The following is a 14,487-nucleotide window of genomic DNA, read 5'->3' as shown; positions in this document are numbered from 1 at the left end:
AAAGAATCTTTTAACTGATGCTGAAATTTATTAGAACATCAAATGGATGTTGTAAGTAGCTGAACATTCCCACCTGGTTTTCCAACACTGAGGGCTCAGGAAAAAGGTTATTTTTGACTAGCTAAACAGGCAGAAAATATAATAGTACATTAATAAAGTAAGATTTAAAAATAAAAAAGAAGGGAGAGTAGATAAATCTATGGGTGTCCAAAGAAACAAGATGGCTGTAAACTTTGGAATCACTTCAGAAGACTTCAAGAAAGACCTGCCACTACTAAATGCAAATGAACCAGCATGTACCCAAGACTGAAATTGTGAGAGGGCTTTATATATATATGTATATATTTATATATATGTATATATTTATATATATATCTGTACATATATATCTGTACATATTTATATATACTATAATAAGTATGTTATATATTATATAATTATATATTATAATATATAATAAAATTTATATTTATATGTAATATAAAATATATAAATAATATATTTTATATATAATACATATATATATTTTTTTTTAATAAAAAGTTTATCTATGGGGCACCTGGGTTGCTCAGTCAGTTAAGCATCCTTCTCTTTATCTCAGGTCAGGTCATGATCTCACAGTTTGTGAGTTTCAGCCCCATGAAGGGCTCTGCACTGACAGTGCAGAGCCTGCTTGGGATTCTCTCTCTCCCTCTCCCTCTTTCTCCCTCTCCTTCTGCCCCTTGCCCGAGTGTGTATGTGTGTGTGTGTTCTCTTTCTCTCTCTCTCTCTCTCTCTCTCTCTCTCAAAATAAATAAATAAATTTAAAAAAGTAAAAAAACCAAAAAGTTTATTTTTAAGAGAAAGAGAGAGAGAGCACAAATCAGAGAGGGCAAAGAGAGAGGAGACAGAGAATCCCAAGCAGGCTCCTGGCCTCCAGCACAGAGACCCATGTGGGGCTCAAACTTACAAACCTCTAGACGGTGATCTGAACTAAAGTTGAGTCAGATGCTCAGCCAACGAGCTGCCCAGGTGCCCCAAGAAAAAGGCTTTATATAAGTAAAGAAAGGTGAGAAGTTTAGCATTGTAGGAAAGCAAGTTATGTTTTGGAAATAGACACAGAAGCTGAAAAAACAGTTTGAAGATTAAACTATAAAGAATATTGTATGCCAAATTGAAGAATGTGTATTTTATTCTGTAAGTATCAAAGAACAGAAAGACGTTCCTAAGGAAGTAATAAAGTGATTAATATTAAAATTTTTTTTAGTGTTTATGTTTGAGAGAGACAGAGACAGAGACAGATTGTGAGCAGGGGAGGGGCAGAGAGAGATAGGGAAACACAGAATCAGAAGCAGGCTCCAGGCTCTGAGCTGACAGCACAGAGCCCTACGTGGGGCTCAAACTCAAAAAGGGCAAGATCATGACATGAGCTGAAGTCAGACGCTTAACTGACTGAGCCACCTAGGTGCCCCTAAAGTGATTAATATTTTAAGAAAAAAAGCTTTATAGTAGTGTTGGATAGAAATTGAAGGGAGACTAGTAAAAAGATGATTTTATTACAATATTCTCAGAGATGATGAGGACCTAAAATAAGGCTGAAACATTACGAGTAAAGAATGGGAATTAATTTCAGGGTCATGTCTGATGTACAAGTAACAAGATTTGATGATTGTCCACATAGAAGTTGGATTTCAGGGAAGGAGTAAAAAAGAGAAAAAATTAAGAACACTTAAGAGTTTCTAGTTTAGGAGGCTGGGTAGATAATGATGTCATTAATGAAAATTGAGAATAATGAGATGATTTGCACATACATTGTCTCATTTAAGATTATATTTATGTTATAAATTACCATTAGTGTTCTGCTGAAAGGTTAATTGCACATGTGAATATGCACACCGTTATGGTTTTCTGAAATCTCTTCCCACCTACTGCTTCTTAGTGACTTGATAAAAAGTGCTATTTCTGTTATATACAACCATATTTGTTTTAAATATTTTTAGCAAGTGATATTTTCCTCTCTACCCCCTGCATTTGGTTTAAATATTTTTGTTAGTGGTTCTTATTAAGTCTTTGAAAATATTTATTATCTGACTTGTCCATCTGAAACAACTTGGATTTAGCATATTTATTCACCATTTATATAACTTATTAAAAGACATAAAAGAGAAAAACTGGCTCATCAAATATCTGGTCCTACCATTAAACTTAAGTGGGGTTAAAACCAGTAATAGTTTAAAGTCAATTTTGGCCCTTTATGGTAGTATAGTCTCAAAGAGGTCTCCATTTTAACATTTTAACATATAAAACCAAAACCAAAACAGGAAGCTCAAGACACTCTTAAGGCAACAATTGGATAGGTAAAGGTAGAGTGACAATAATATCATTCCATTTTTGTTTTTGTTTTTGTTTTCTCATTAGCTGAGGTATTTAGCGTGAGGCAATGGGGATGTAAACGTAAATAAATCTTTGCTCTGAAGAACATAGAGTCTAGTGGAGAGGATGTAAACAATTCAATTGAGTGATATTTTAAGTGTTATAAAATAAACTTCCATAGGAACACAGATGAGGATGCAAGTAATTCTGCAGGGAGATTGGATACAGCAGGAGGAGGCAGAGAAGCTTTCACAGCAGAAGTAACTTTGAGTAGAGCCCTTTAAGGCTGAAGGAATTTTCAGGCTGAGAAAGAGAAACACATTGAGAACATGCATGGAAAGTCAAGAAAGTAACAAACAGCTTGGTATTTGCAACACGGTGCAAATTGTAAAAATAAAATATAAAATAAATAATAAAATAAAATAAAATAAAATAAAATAAAATAAAATAATAAAATGAAAACAAAGCTGAAAAACGTTAAGGTAGGACCTAGTTGTGAAGATCTGGCAACATGTTAAGGTCACAAGGCTTTAAAAGTTCTGAGGTCCTGAGTGAATTGCTGACTTAACTCTAACAGGAGCTTGTGTTACATTTTCAGTATGGGGTTTACCTCAGGCGCTCATTCTTTCTTTCATTCATTCAGATCTGGACTATAATAAGACACCAGACAGAAAGGAATGACAGGTGCTGTCCTTAAAGCTCAGGTTACTGTTATTAAGGAGGTAGGAACATTCAGGTAAGGTGATATGGAAATATATGACGTTTGAAATGGGCTTTGAAGGGTAGGTAAGATTTGAACAAATCTCATTTATATTTTGATTTTGATGGGTTAAAGATACACCTTTTGCATTTCTCACTTATAGTGTATTTTTAAGGTAGCATTTAAAAAATAAAACAAAACCCTCACATGAATAATAGTTTCAATAGGCATTGATTGAAACAACAGTGATCATTAGTGTAATAATCAAGTAAGTAAGTACAAAAAAAGACTTCTTTTTCTGTCTTCATTGCTGTAAGTTTCTTTAAGTCTGGGAAAAAAAACCCCAACAAACCTGTACCTTTCTGTATACCTAACAGTGTCTTAGACACAGTTCTCAAACAATTGTTGAATTAAATTTAATACTTCTGGGTTTTATTGTGTTCTAGTCCTTAAACAATCCGGTTTTTAAATCATGGTGTAAGGGAGATCTAAAAAATAGTATGTTCTTGGAAAGCTAGTAAGATGAAGAAAGAAACACCAAGTGACAGATCAATCTAGAATCACAAAGCTATGGCATTTACTTTACAGATAAAAAAGCTTCCTCCTGGGGTACCTCCCTGTCTAAGTCAGTGGAGCATGCAACTCTTGGTCCTGAGGTCATGAGTTCCAACCCCACATTGGAGGTACCGTTTACTTTAAAAAAAAAAAAAAAAAAGAAGGAAAGCAAGCAAGCTCGTTCCTAATATTATGTTAGTGCACCATCAGCTATGCAAGTCAATCCTCATGGGCTGATCACAAGCATAGAACAGACTCCATTAGTATGGAATGTACAATTGTGGAAAGTCTAAGGTAAAAAAAAAAAAAAGGAATGGAATTTACATAAAAGTAGCACTTTGAGAACTCACTGATGTAAAATTTGAACAATTGCCACATTCTTATTTTTAGTGTAGATGAAATGCTTGTACTGCAAGGCTTTCTACAAATTTAAGCAAACATTTCTCTGGAGGAATTTACAAGCTAAAGTAATAGCAAATACCCAGAAACTGGATTCACAGTGTATCGGAGAGTATTTACGAGACAGGAGGCTGATGAACATCTTATGACCTACAATAGTACACTAGTTGGGGTGCCTGTGTGGCTCAGCTGGTTAACCATAGGACTTCGGCCCGGGTCATGATCTCGAGGTTCGTGAGCTCTAGCCCCACGTCTGACAGCTCAGAGCCTGGAGGCTGCTTCAGATTCTGTGTCTCCCTCTCTCTCTGCCCCTCCCATGCTCTGTCTCTCTATAATAACTAATGTTAAAAAACAAAACAAAACTGCTTTAATATTGCACTGGAGGCTCTAGCCAACTTAAGAAGACCAAAAGAAAAAACCCCGGATGATTAACATTTAAAAGCACAAGGAGTGAGGGGTGCCTGGGTGGCTCAGTCGGTTAAGTGTCCGACTTCGGCTCAGGTCATGAACTTGCGGTTAGTGAGGTCGAGTCCCTTGTCGGGCTCTGTGCTGACCGCTGGGAGCCTGGAGCCTGTTTCAGATTCTGTGTCTCCCTCTCTCTCTGCCCCTCCCCCACTCATGCTCTGTTTCTGCCTCTCTCAAAAAGAAATAAAGATTAAAGAAAAAAAATAAAGTAGTCCACTCGTCATATCTTGCCATATATGCTCCCATGGGTTCTAAAATCAGGATTCCTGTTGCACATTATTGTGGTTCTTGTAAGTTTTTGCCAGGGAACATAAAACTGACCAACTTTGAAACAATCATTAGGGGCCTGAGGTTTTTAATGACTGAACAGTAATCCCACGTTCCTTAATAAACATGTACATAATAATAAACATCTTGAAAATAATTTTCTTTTTTTTTCTTCTTTATGATTACGGAATTGACAAAAGCAGAACGGACGGGAAATAATAAATTATTCTCAAGGCAGAGGAAAAAGAAAAATAACGTTCACACAACTTATTAGGTATGAATGGAAACTATTATATATTCTTACAGTAACTGAACTAGTTGAAACATACAATTTTTATCTGTAACTTATTTTATCCACAATATTGGGGGGGGAACCCCACAGCACACATGAAAACGATTTTTCTACAGTTTTAAGGTGAAGATTAATAATTATCTGGATAATTATTTTCAACATTTCCTCCCGTGAAATAATTCACATTGTTAAATACCAGTGTCTTTTTTCCCCTAGACACATTTTACTAGTGAAGTGAATATCTGATTTTAAATGTCACCGGGATGATTACGAGCATTTTTTAAAAGTTTTTCCAGACACGGAGAGATTTGGCCTGGCGCTCACAGAACACCCTTGGTTTTTTTTTTTTTTGTTTGTTTGTTTGTTTGTTTGTTTTTTACTGGAGAAGACTCTCGAGAGCAACTGTGGAGAAGCCGCTTCCGAGGAAAACAGAATTTTAGAATTTTAAAGGCAAAACTGTTTCTGTTCACAAATTAAACGAGACAAAAATTAAAAGAGAGAGAGAGTCTGACTTTTTCCCCTTAATTCTACCAGAGGGAAGAAAATCTTTAGACCGGCTACAGTCCAAGCACCCGCAAGAGGCGCTAAAAATAGACAATGTAACGGCCCCGGGGCTCTGCGCTGTGAGGGAGAGACTACCGGAGCTCCAGGACATCAGGTAGAGTGGGGGCGGGGCCGGGCGGCGGAGGGGCGGGGCTGGGGCGTGGTCGGGTGGGGGCTTTCCCTGAGGCCCCGGCCGAAGCCGGCCTCGAGGGGCGTGGCAGGGGCGTGACCAGGCGGAGCCGTCTGGAGCCGGCTAAAAGGCTGGAGCGCGGCCGGACTTCGTCAGAACATCTCGGTTCGCTGCCATGCCCTTCACGCAGTGCACCGCGCAGGGTGCCGGGTTCAGGGAGCCTGCCACCTCCTTACCGCCTCCTGAGGACGCTGATTCCCGACCGCCCCGAAGTAAGCGGCCCCGTCTAACGGAGCCCGGCAGTGCCTCTGAGGTGGAGTGGAGGCTGCCTCTGGTGCCTCGCTTGTCTGAGGTGGAAAAAGCCTGGCAGTTGTTGTCGCCCAGACCCTTCCCGGCCCTTCTCCTTTCAGCTAATGTGATTTTTGGTAACTCCACAGACTCGCGTGTGGAGAACTCAGTCGGTGGGGAGCAGATATGTAGTCCGAGATGCCCAAAGGGCAAATTTGAGGTGAATAGTTGTTTGCAGCCTCTCCCCTCACGCAGTTTTGATTCTGGTTTGAGGGCTTCTGGAAAGTCTTGTGAGGCAGGACTGAATGACAAAGAGGTTTTCGGTGTGCACCGCAGTGACAGAGCTGGAGCAGAGGTCCGTCCGCTTCTGCCCAACCCCTCTACAGACGATATACATGGAGTTAAAAGAAATGCGGCTGGAAAACAATATTCAGTGCAAGGGAGGGACGGTATTCAGGAAGACGATAGTTATGTGAAACAGACAGAAAACCTATTTGGGGATGTTACCTTTTACAAGGAAACCAAATCACCATTTCTTGATATTAAGTGCAGATGGAAAGCTGACGGTGTTACGCCATCTCATAAAAAGGAAAATAACATTTCAGCATCGGCACTAAATATATCAAAATCTCAAAACCAGCCCAGCATGGAAATTGCCAAAGCCAGCTATTTTAGAGATAGAGGCACAATAAGTATCCCTGAGTTTCCAACTGACTTAAATAGCAAAATGTCCTCTGTCTATTTAAAGGGAACAGCAAAGAAAAAGAATGACAAAAACGAGGCATATGTTAGGGATTTCACAAACGTTTACTGGTCCCAAAATAGACCCGATGTTAAGAAGCAAAAGTTACAGGATGATAAAAACATTGTGGATGCCGAGGCAGAAAATATTTTTTCTGCATGCTATGAAAGTAACCACCAGTCACTCAGCAACCAAAATATTTGTGTGAGAAAAAAAGACTTGATCGGTTTAAACTACTATAACCACAGTAGTATCAAATCTGATGTAACAGACTCTGAAAAGAATTTCACTATAATACTGGGGAATGCATATTTGGAAGAAGCAGAAACATGCCTGGACATTCATACATTTACCAGATTAGAAAAGTCTCAAAGCCAGGGCTCTAATATTAGTCACATCTCAGAAAAAATAGGGGCAGTTTGTTGGATTTGGGGTAATTACAAGACTCAAAGTGAAAATGTTAAAAGAACTGGAGAACAATTGAATTTTCTACAATTAGTAGAAATAGATCTTTTAAGCAAAGGAGATTATCACTATACAAAAGCCCTGAATACACGTGAAGAACAATCAAAGCCTCTCATGATAGGAACACTTGGTAGCCAAAAAGCTTTAATAAGTTTTTTTCAGTTAAATGGTAAAGGAGAAAGCAACAATATGCTACAATTAAGATATTCTGCTACACAAAAAGGCTCTCATTTAAGCAAAGTTTTTGAAAATTCCATTATGGAAATTTTGAATTTTCATGAAAATATCTCAGGAAATCAAAAAAATGATAATGTTTTAAACTGGCATGAAATTTTCAAGGATAAGAAGCGAGTTGATCTTCAAAATCTAATAACTAAGAATATGAATGTCAATAGAAAAAATGATATGTTAAGTGTATGTTTACAAACCAGTATTTCAGGACCTCTAAATAGCATATTGAAAACCAACATAGCTTCTTTGCTGAATAACTTTAACTGTTTCATTAGAATTGAAAATGATCCTAAATTACAAGAGAGATGCATTGTCAAATGGATAATGTATTTGCATTATTCAAAAAATAGTAGAGTGGAAAATCATACTGTGTATCTAGCAAGGACTTTAACTTTTTCAAGACTATTAGAAGGTAACATGAAACCTATGTTAAGAAAAAGAAAGTTATTTAAAACTGAACAAGCTTTTGAAGAGTCTAAGAAAAAACCTTCCTTCACTATGGCGACTAAAAAACATTTTCCAATTTTTGAAACATATGAAAAAAATCCTCTTTTAATGGATTTTGATGACATGGATGAAATTTCTTTGACAAAAGACATTTACAAGAATAAGAGTTGTCCTGAACAATTCATGAATGAGGAAAATTGGACTCACTGTACACCTAATGCTGTTAAAACACATGTTAAATCTGGTTCTCAATTTATACAGAACCATAGATATAGTAATGAAAAATTTTATGAAGTAAATATGTATAACCAGGATTTAAATACTGAAAGGAAAAAGGAGTATAATAAGATCAGCATTAGTTTTAAGTGCATATTTGAAGATTTCTTCAATATTAGGCCCCGGGCCATACCAACAAACCATGACATAAACCGTAGTGAACAAACCAATCTTGGGACTATAATGCAGGTTCTAAATTTTGGGAGCTTGCTAAGTGAAATCAACGGGAAAAAACAAGACTCAATTTTGAAAGAGGAAGTAAAAGTCACAGCACAAAGTTTAACAAACAGTTGCCAAAGTAACAAAGACATTAAGATAGAAAAGGAAGAGAAGAATAATTTTTATTTAATGGATGGCATGTTTTCTATGCAACCAATTTCACTAATGAGTAAAAAAGTAAATGCGGAAGAAACCAAATATATTAATCAAAATAATGTAGCTGACAGAAATGAATATGAGCATGTTTTGCAAGAAAGTGAGTTAGCTAATTCAGAGTATTTTCATCCAAAGAATGACTCTACAGAATGTGTTAATCATCAATTTGAAACTGATTTGAGTCTAGGGAACAATGAATGTTTTCAGGATTTAACTGCCAAGTGTTTATCAACAGAAGCTCAGACAAGAGTGAGCAATTTTGAGATGAAGAGTAAATTTGATTTAGTACTTGAAGAACTTCATATGTTCCATGAAATCAGTAAGGAAAACGAAATTGTAAGCACTGCAGAAACAAACAATGGGCAAGAATATTACCTTAGAGAAAATAATGATATTGAGGAGGTAAAAACGGAGATGAAAGAAGATTTGAAAATGGTTACAGTCAACGAAATATGTGTATCTTCTTTGCTCCGTGATACTATAACATGCCCTAATATGCATAAGAGACACCAAAGTTTATTTAAATGGAAAGCAGTATCCAATAATGGGAAACAGGAAGTTCCAAATGAATATTGCTGTTCAAGAGCAGCAGAGGAAGAATTACTGTATTCCACTTCTAAGGAAGGTATGAAATTAGTTTTAAAATATTTTTTATCATGATAAAAAAATTCTGCTTTTATTCCTGTGTAGGCCAAATATATAATTTTGGGAAAAAAGGAGATAGAGGTAAAGTGTAAGATAATATTTATTGATGCACATTATTTTTCTATGAAATCCTGTTCAGACATTAAGTAATAGAGTGAAGTTGAAGTAACATGTGATGAAAAATTTTTAAAGATTATTTATTTATTTTGAGAGAGAGAGAGAGAAAGAGGGAGAGATTGAGTGGGGTCAGGGCACAGAGAGAAGGAGAGAGAGAGAGAGAATCCCAAGCAGGCTGTATGTGGTCAGTGCACAGAGCCAGACGCGGGGCTCGAACTCAGGAACCATGAGATCATGACCTGAGCCGAAATCAAGAGTCCCGCCCCTTAACTGACTGAGCCACCCAGGTGCCCCTACAAGTGCTAAAATTTTTAAAAGGAGCCTTGATGAATCCGGCTTCATTTACCCAAATATTAGAAGCCAATAGAAGGAAACATTTTTGAGAAAGTAATTTGTTTATGGTATTAACATTTTATGTAAAAGTTACTTTTTGCTATAACATATTGATTATTGTTTTCAGACTGTGAAAATCCTCCACCTAAAAGGCCTGCTTTTTTCTCTGATGAACTTAGGGAGGAAAAAATTACTTACTTACTGAAGGGAGGTAAGATTTTTGGTTATTTTCTAGAATACCTTCTGAGATGACTATTGCATTTTGTGTTTTTAGCATGAGGAGAATATACATAGGTTATTAGGAAATAAATACAAATTTAGCACTTTTGTAACTGTTAATGGTTTACTGATGCAAATTCCAATAGTTAAGAAATCAGCTAAATATTAAAATGGCTACAATCAGCCATTTGGAATATTACTGGGAAATGTGCTCTACAAAACTGTGTTTAAATATTTGCAGTGATGTGTTGCCATAGCTACGTGATGAGACAGGGGTTAATACATGTATAATGTGTGTGTGTGTAACATTAATTGGCAAAACCAAAAAAGATATTTATTGAAGTTGACTTTTCATTGATGAGATGTTATTCTGAATTGCATATTTATTATCCATGTTCTCTATTCTTTAAATATTATGGGGCTTTTTATATTGATATTTTATTTAGTAATTAAAAAACATATCATTTAGGTATTATTAACATGATGTAACTTATGGCATTTAAACTTTTGACTATTAAAAAAATTAAACTAAAGAAAAGCTAAACAACTAAAAAAGGTCTTTGCCTAAAAAAAAAAGTCTATACTACCTGAATAAAACACACTAAGTCTAATATCTATTTTAACTTGTGAGATAAGGGTAGGGTTGAAATTAGGAAACTGTTTTCTAAAAGACTAAATTTGCGTATGGTCAGGAATCGCAGGTGCTCGGTAACAAGACTAGATCTAGAAAGAATAATGATGGAGGTGAAACGTATCTACCAAAACATCTTTAGTCATGGACCGTTTCTCAAAGTATCTTTGAAGGAAGATTAGGAAGGAATGTCCGGAGGGTTTTGAAGGAAGATTAGGGAGCGCCTACTCATATGGTCATCGTGGTTACAATTGCGACAGTGAAATTGAGTGTATGAAGAAAATTAAAGTATGTGCACAAACGGGAAAAGAAACGTTACATGTGTTGGAAATATCTGAACCCATATAGTCTACAGGGCCTTCACAAGGAAAAGAGCCTCATCATGAAATATGAAAAATAACGTGGTCAGCCAGGATTATTTAGTACCATGTTAGGACAGTCCTCTTGGATTTACTTTTGAAGTGCATACAAACGGAGTGGTTTTTCTGAGACTTGTTAAAAATAGTGGAGGGGAAAAGTTGGGGAATGCTGGGAAGGAGGGGGGCTAGTAAAAATGGATTAATTCTGCCTAGGCGGAGTGGGTGCCTGCTTGTGCTTCTGCCTATGGGATTTTGAAGGCATTGGGGAGTGGTGGGTTCTGCCCTGGTGCTGAAATGTTTCTGATACCTACCCACTGGTCATCATGATGTCTCCCATCTACCAGTCATGATTCCGGGGCATCCGGTCTCTCTTTGTTTCTCTCTCCTGTCTCTCTGGTGTGCAAAATACAAGTAGTTTGAAATTATTTTGAACACGGGAAATAGGCCAGTCAGTGTGCCAGGTGCTTTATATATCATTTAGCACCAAGCCTTCTCTAACCTGAATGTATAGATGAATCACCTGGGTGTCCTATTAAACGATTCTGATTATTTTGTGGGGTAGGCCAGAAGCTTCTGTATTTGCAACAAGCAAATGTAGATGCTGCTGGCGTGTGGACTTTGACTTGCAAGGATTTAGAAAACATTGGAGTCAGTATTATTTCTAAAAGACTACTAATACATTTTATGACTTTTGAATGTTTAGGATTGTTAAGTAACACAAAGCAATAGATTAATCTGGTGTACAGTAGTAATAAAAGGGATCACAATCTATTCATAAAAAGGTAGGAAATCCAAGGAGATGAGGAACCGTATCCTCATAGCTACAACTTGATGACTGTTTCAGGACATATGCTTTGCAAAAGGCCTCTGTTGATATAAATTGGTTCGGTGATTTCCTACCCATTGCAAAATCACCAGAAGTATCTGTAATATTAGACCATGAAAGAGGAGAGCTATTCTTTGAAAAAGTAATCAAATGGACTAATCATGGCTTTGCTCTGAAATAATAATCTCATAATGAAGTCCCCTTAGTATAAATTGCTGAAATTATCTAATTTATAACCAAATCTAGCCTATCAGACACAACCCAACAATTTTGTTTTATTTAAAAAATGAAAACAACCGGTAATGTTTTTTCTCTTATTTTTTTATAATTAAGTTTATAGTTTTAATGTTGAATAAAGTACCATAAACTGATTTATAGCTATTTTTGTGTCTTTTTCTCCCTATTTGCATATAGTTAAGCTTTGTATTTTATTTCATTATTGTTTACATCGGTAAACACACAGGTTCTGTTTGGTTCAGCTTAATAGAAATCATGCCATTTATCTTTTGTCAGAATTATTATTAGGCTGATTATACTATTTTCAGTAAAATGTGCTATTATATTAAGGTCATACTAATTCATTAAAGCTGGCTGAAAGCCTGATACATTTTTAGCTTTATATTTGTACCTCACTGTTTATTAATTTTTTTAAAAAAGCACTCTGAAAATTAGAGGTATTTTTGTATTTCATTATGAAGCATAGTTAATACTACCTGTCTGTTCTACTGATTTAGTAACAGTATACCTCCATGAAATGTTTTAAATTTTTTTGAATATGATCGTGTGATGTTAAATAAAACTTTCAAAATCAGAGCCCTCCATTTATACATAAACAGATGAAATACATCTGTGCTCTATTATTGATAATAGTCTCTATTAAAGCCAAATGTAATCATTAACAGCATAGCCTACTTTTAGCTTCTAAAAAAAATGACATGGTTTTTAAAGCCACAACATCAAGTTAATTATATAGTTTTGTTATTGTTTTTAAGTCAGACTACCTGACTGGAATGATGATTTTTTTTTAGTTGTTATTTTATGTGGGCAAGTTACTTAACTTTTTTTTGTGTTGAGACTTTCACATTTTAAAAATGGGGATAGGATTAAGTAAACTAATTAATTTAAAGCACTTATTAGCTCAGTGACTCAGTAAATGTTTCCAGATCATGATTAGAAGTAAGTAAAACTTGTTGGGATGAGCACTGGGTGTCATATGGAAACCAATCTGACAATAAATTATATTAAAAAAAAAAAGAAATGAAAAAAAAAGAAGTAAAGTTTTTAAGCTTAGAAACTACAACTACAATTTTACTCCCTTATGCACTTTTATTATCTTATATTTTAGGTAGTAATTTTTCACATGGAATTTCAAGAGTACTACCTCTTAAGACATGCAGTCGACCAATCAGAATTGGTTTGTCAAGAAAAGCTAAGCTTAAACAACTTCATCCCTATCTGAAATAAATGTTATGAAAACTTAAAAGAAGACATTGGACTTTAACATTTCAAAACATTTCACTGCATTTATAAGTGTTTTGTTTCCTACTTTGGTTAAATGCTTTCTCTTAGTTTGGGAGTTTGGGGCTTTCTTTATTATGAAGTATGGAGAAGGTTTTGTGTGTATGTGTGTGTGAATTATCTAATTACCTTTAAACATTGCAAAATATTTCACTGATGTTTCTATATTATATTATAACATATACATTAAAGGCTTTTCATGATCTCGTAAAACATGTCAACGTATTATTTTTCATGATATATATGTATAAGTCTTTTATAGAGAAGAATATTAGCCTTTATAAGTTTCTCAAAAGTATCTGTGACTCATAAAAATGGTAACAAACCACTGTTCTAATCCACTTGTTTTTTTTTTTTTAAGTAAAAAATAGAGGTTCAAAGAGGATGGGTAAGATTTTTAAGACCGCAAAATTAGTGTCAGGATCGAGATAGAGGCACTTTCTGAAGAATTCTTTCCTACTTTTCTCTGGATTCATTTTCTAATTACAAAAAATTAACATGTATTTATTTTTTGAGAAGCAGAGAGAGACAGAGTGTGGGCAGGGGAGGGGTAGAGAGAGAGGAAGGCACAGAATCCAAAGCAGGCTCCAGGCTCTGAGATGTCAGTGCAGAGTCCAGCGTGGGGCTCCAACTCCCAAACTGTGAGATCATGACCTGAGCCGAAGTCAGACGCTTAACCAACAGCCATCCAGGCACCCCTCACTTTCTAATTTTTATTTCTCCCCCACAGTCTACCTTTGGCCCCAGAGCAGAATTATGATCATGTAGTTAGTACCTATTCTTAATTTATTCACTCATAAAACAAATACATTTTAATCCTACCATTGTATTAAGCTCAGAGATAGAATACAGACAACATGTATGAGAACCCACCTTATGGAACTTATTTTCTCTGCTTAAGATTGGTAAAGAAATGTATAATATACATAGTTTAAAGGTAGCCATCAGTAGAATAATACTTTTCAAAACATTATACAGAGAAGCAACAGTAAAATTGGTTACTTAAAGTAAGGAAAGAAGGAGGCATCAAGAAAGCATTAAAAAGCAGAAAGCATACAATGCCGAAAGAAGACTAAATGTAGCAATTCACAAAATATATGTGACTGGATTAAATTCTATTACAAGCCAAGGTTCTGAAACACACTAAAAACATCTCAATTTCTCTGTATTCTTTAATTATTACCCCCTAGCAATGTACTTTCCAACTTCTATATCTTGCTCTGATTTCTCTCCACGCCTCCACCCAAACTCACCACCTTCTTAAACATATAAACACTTTTCTAGAAAGAATGCAAGTTCCTTGAAGGCAAGA

At 35.7% G+C, this 14,487-nt stretch overlaps 1 protein-coding gene across 1 annotated transcript; it reads left to right on the top strand.

Annotated features, from left to right (window-relative positions):
- The first annotated feature begins 5,773 nt into the window (after positions 1-5,773).
- Positions 5,774-13,259, top strand: RAD51AP2 (RAD51 associated protein 2). The gene is given in 4 exon segments (XM_040496896.1): positions 5,774-9,152; positions 9,750-9,833; positions 13,003-13,117; positions 13,119-13,259. Coding segments are annotated over 4 exon segments (3,513 nt in total). The 5' UTR covers positions 5,774-5,878; the 3' UTR covers positions 13,159-13,259.
- Positions 13,260-14,487: the final 1,228 nt, after the last annotated feature.

Source organism: Herpailurus yagouaroundi, unplaced genomic scaffold (genome assembly GCF_014898765.1).
Source record: "Herpailurus yagouaroundi ecotype Mexico unplaced genomic scaffold, PumYag 188, whole genome shotgun sequence".
Lineage (NCBI taxonomy): Eukaryota > Metazoa > Chordata > Mammalia > Carnivora > Felidae > Herpailurus > Herpailurus yagouaroundi.
This window is presented reverse-complemented; position numbering and strand designations above follow the sequence as displayed.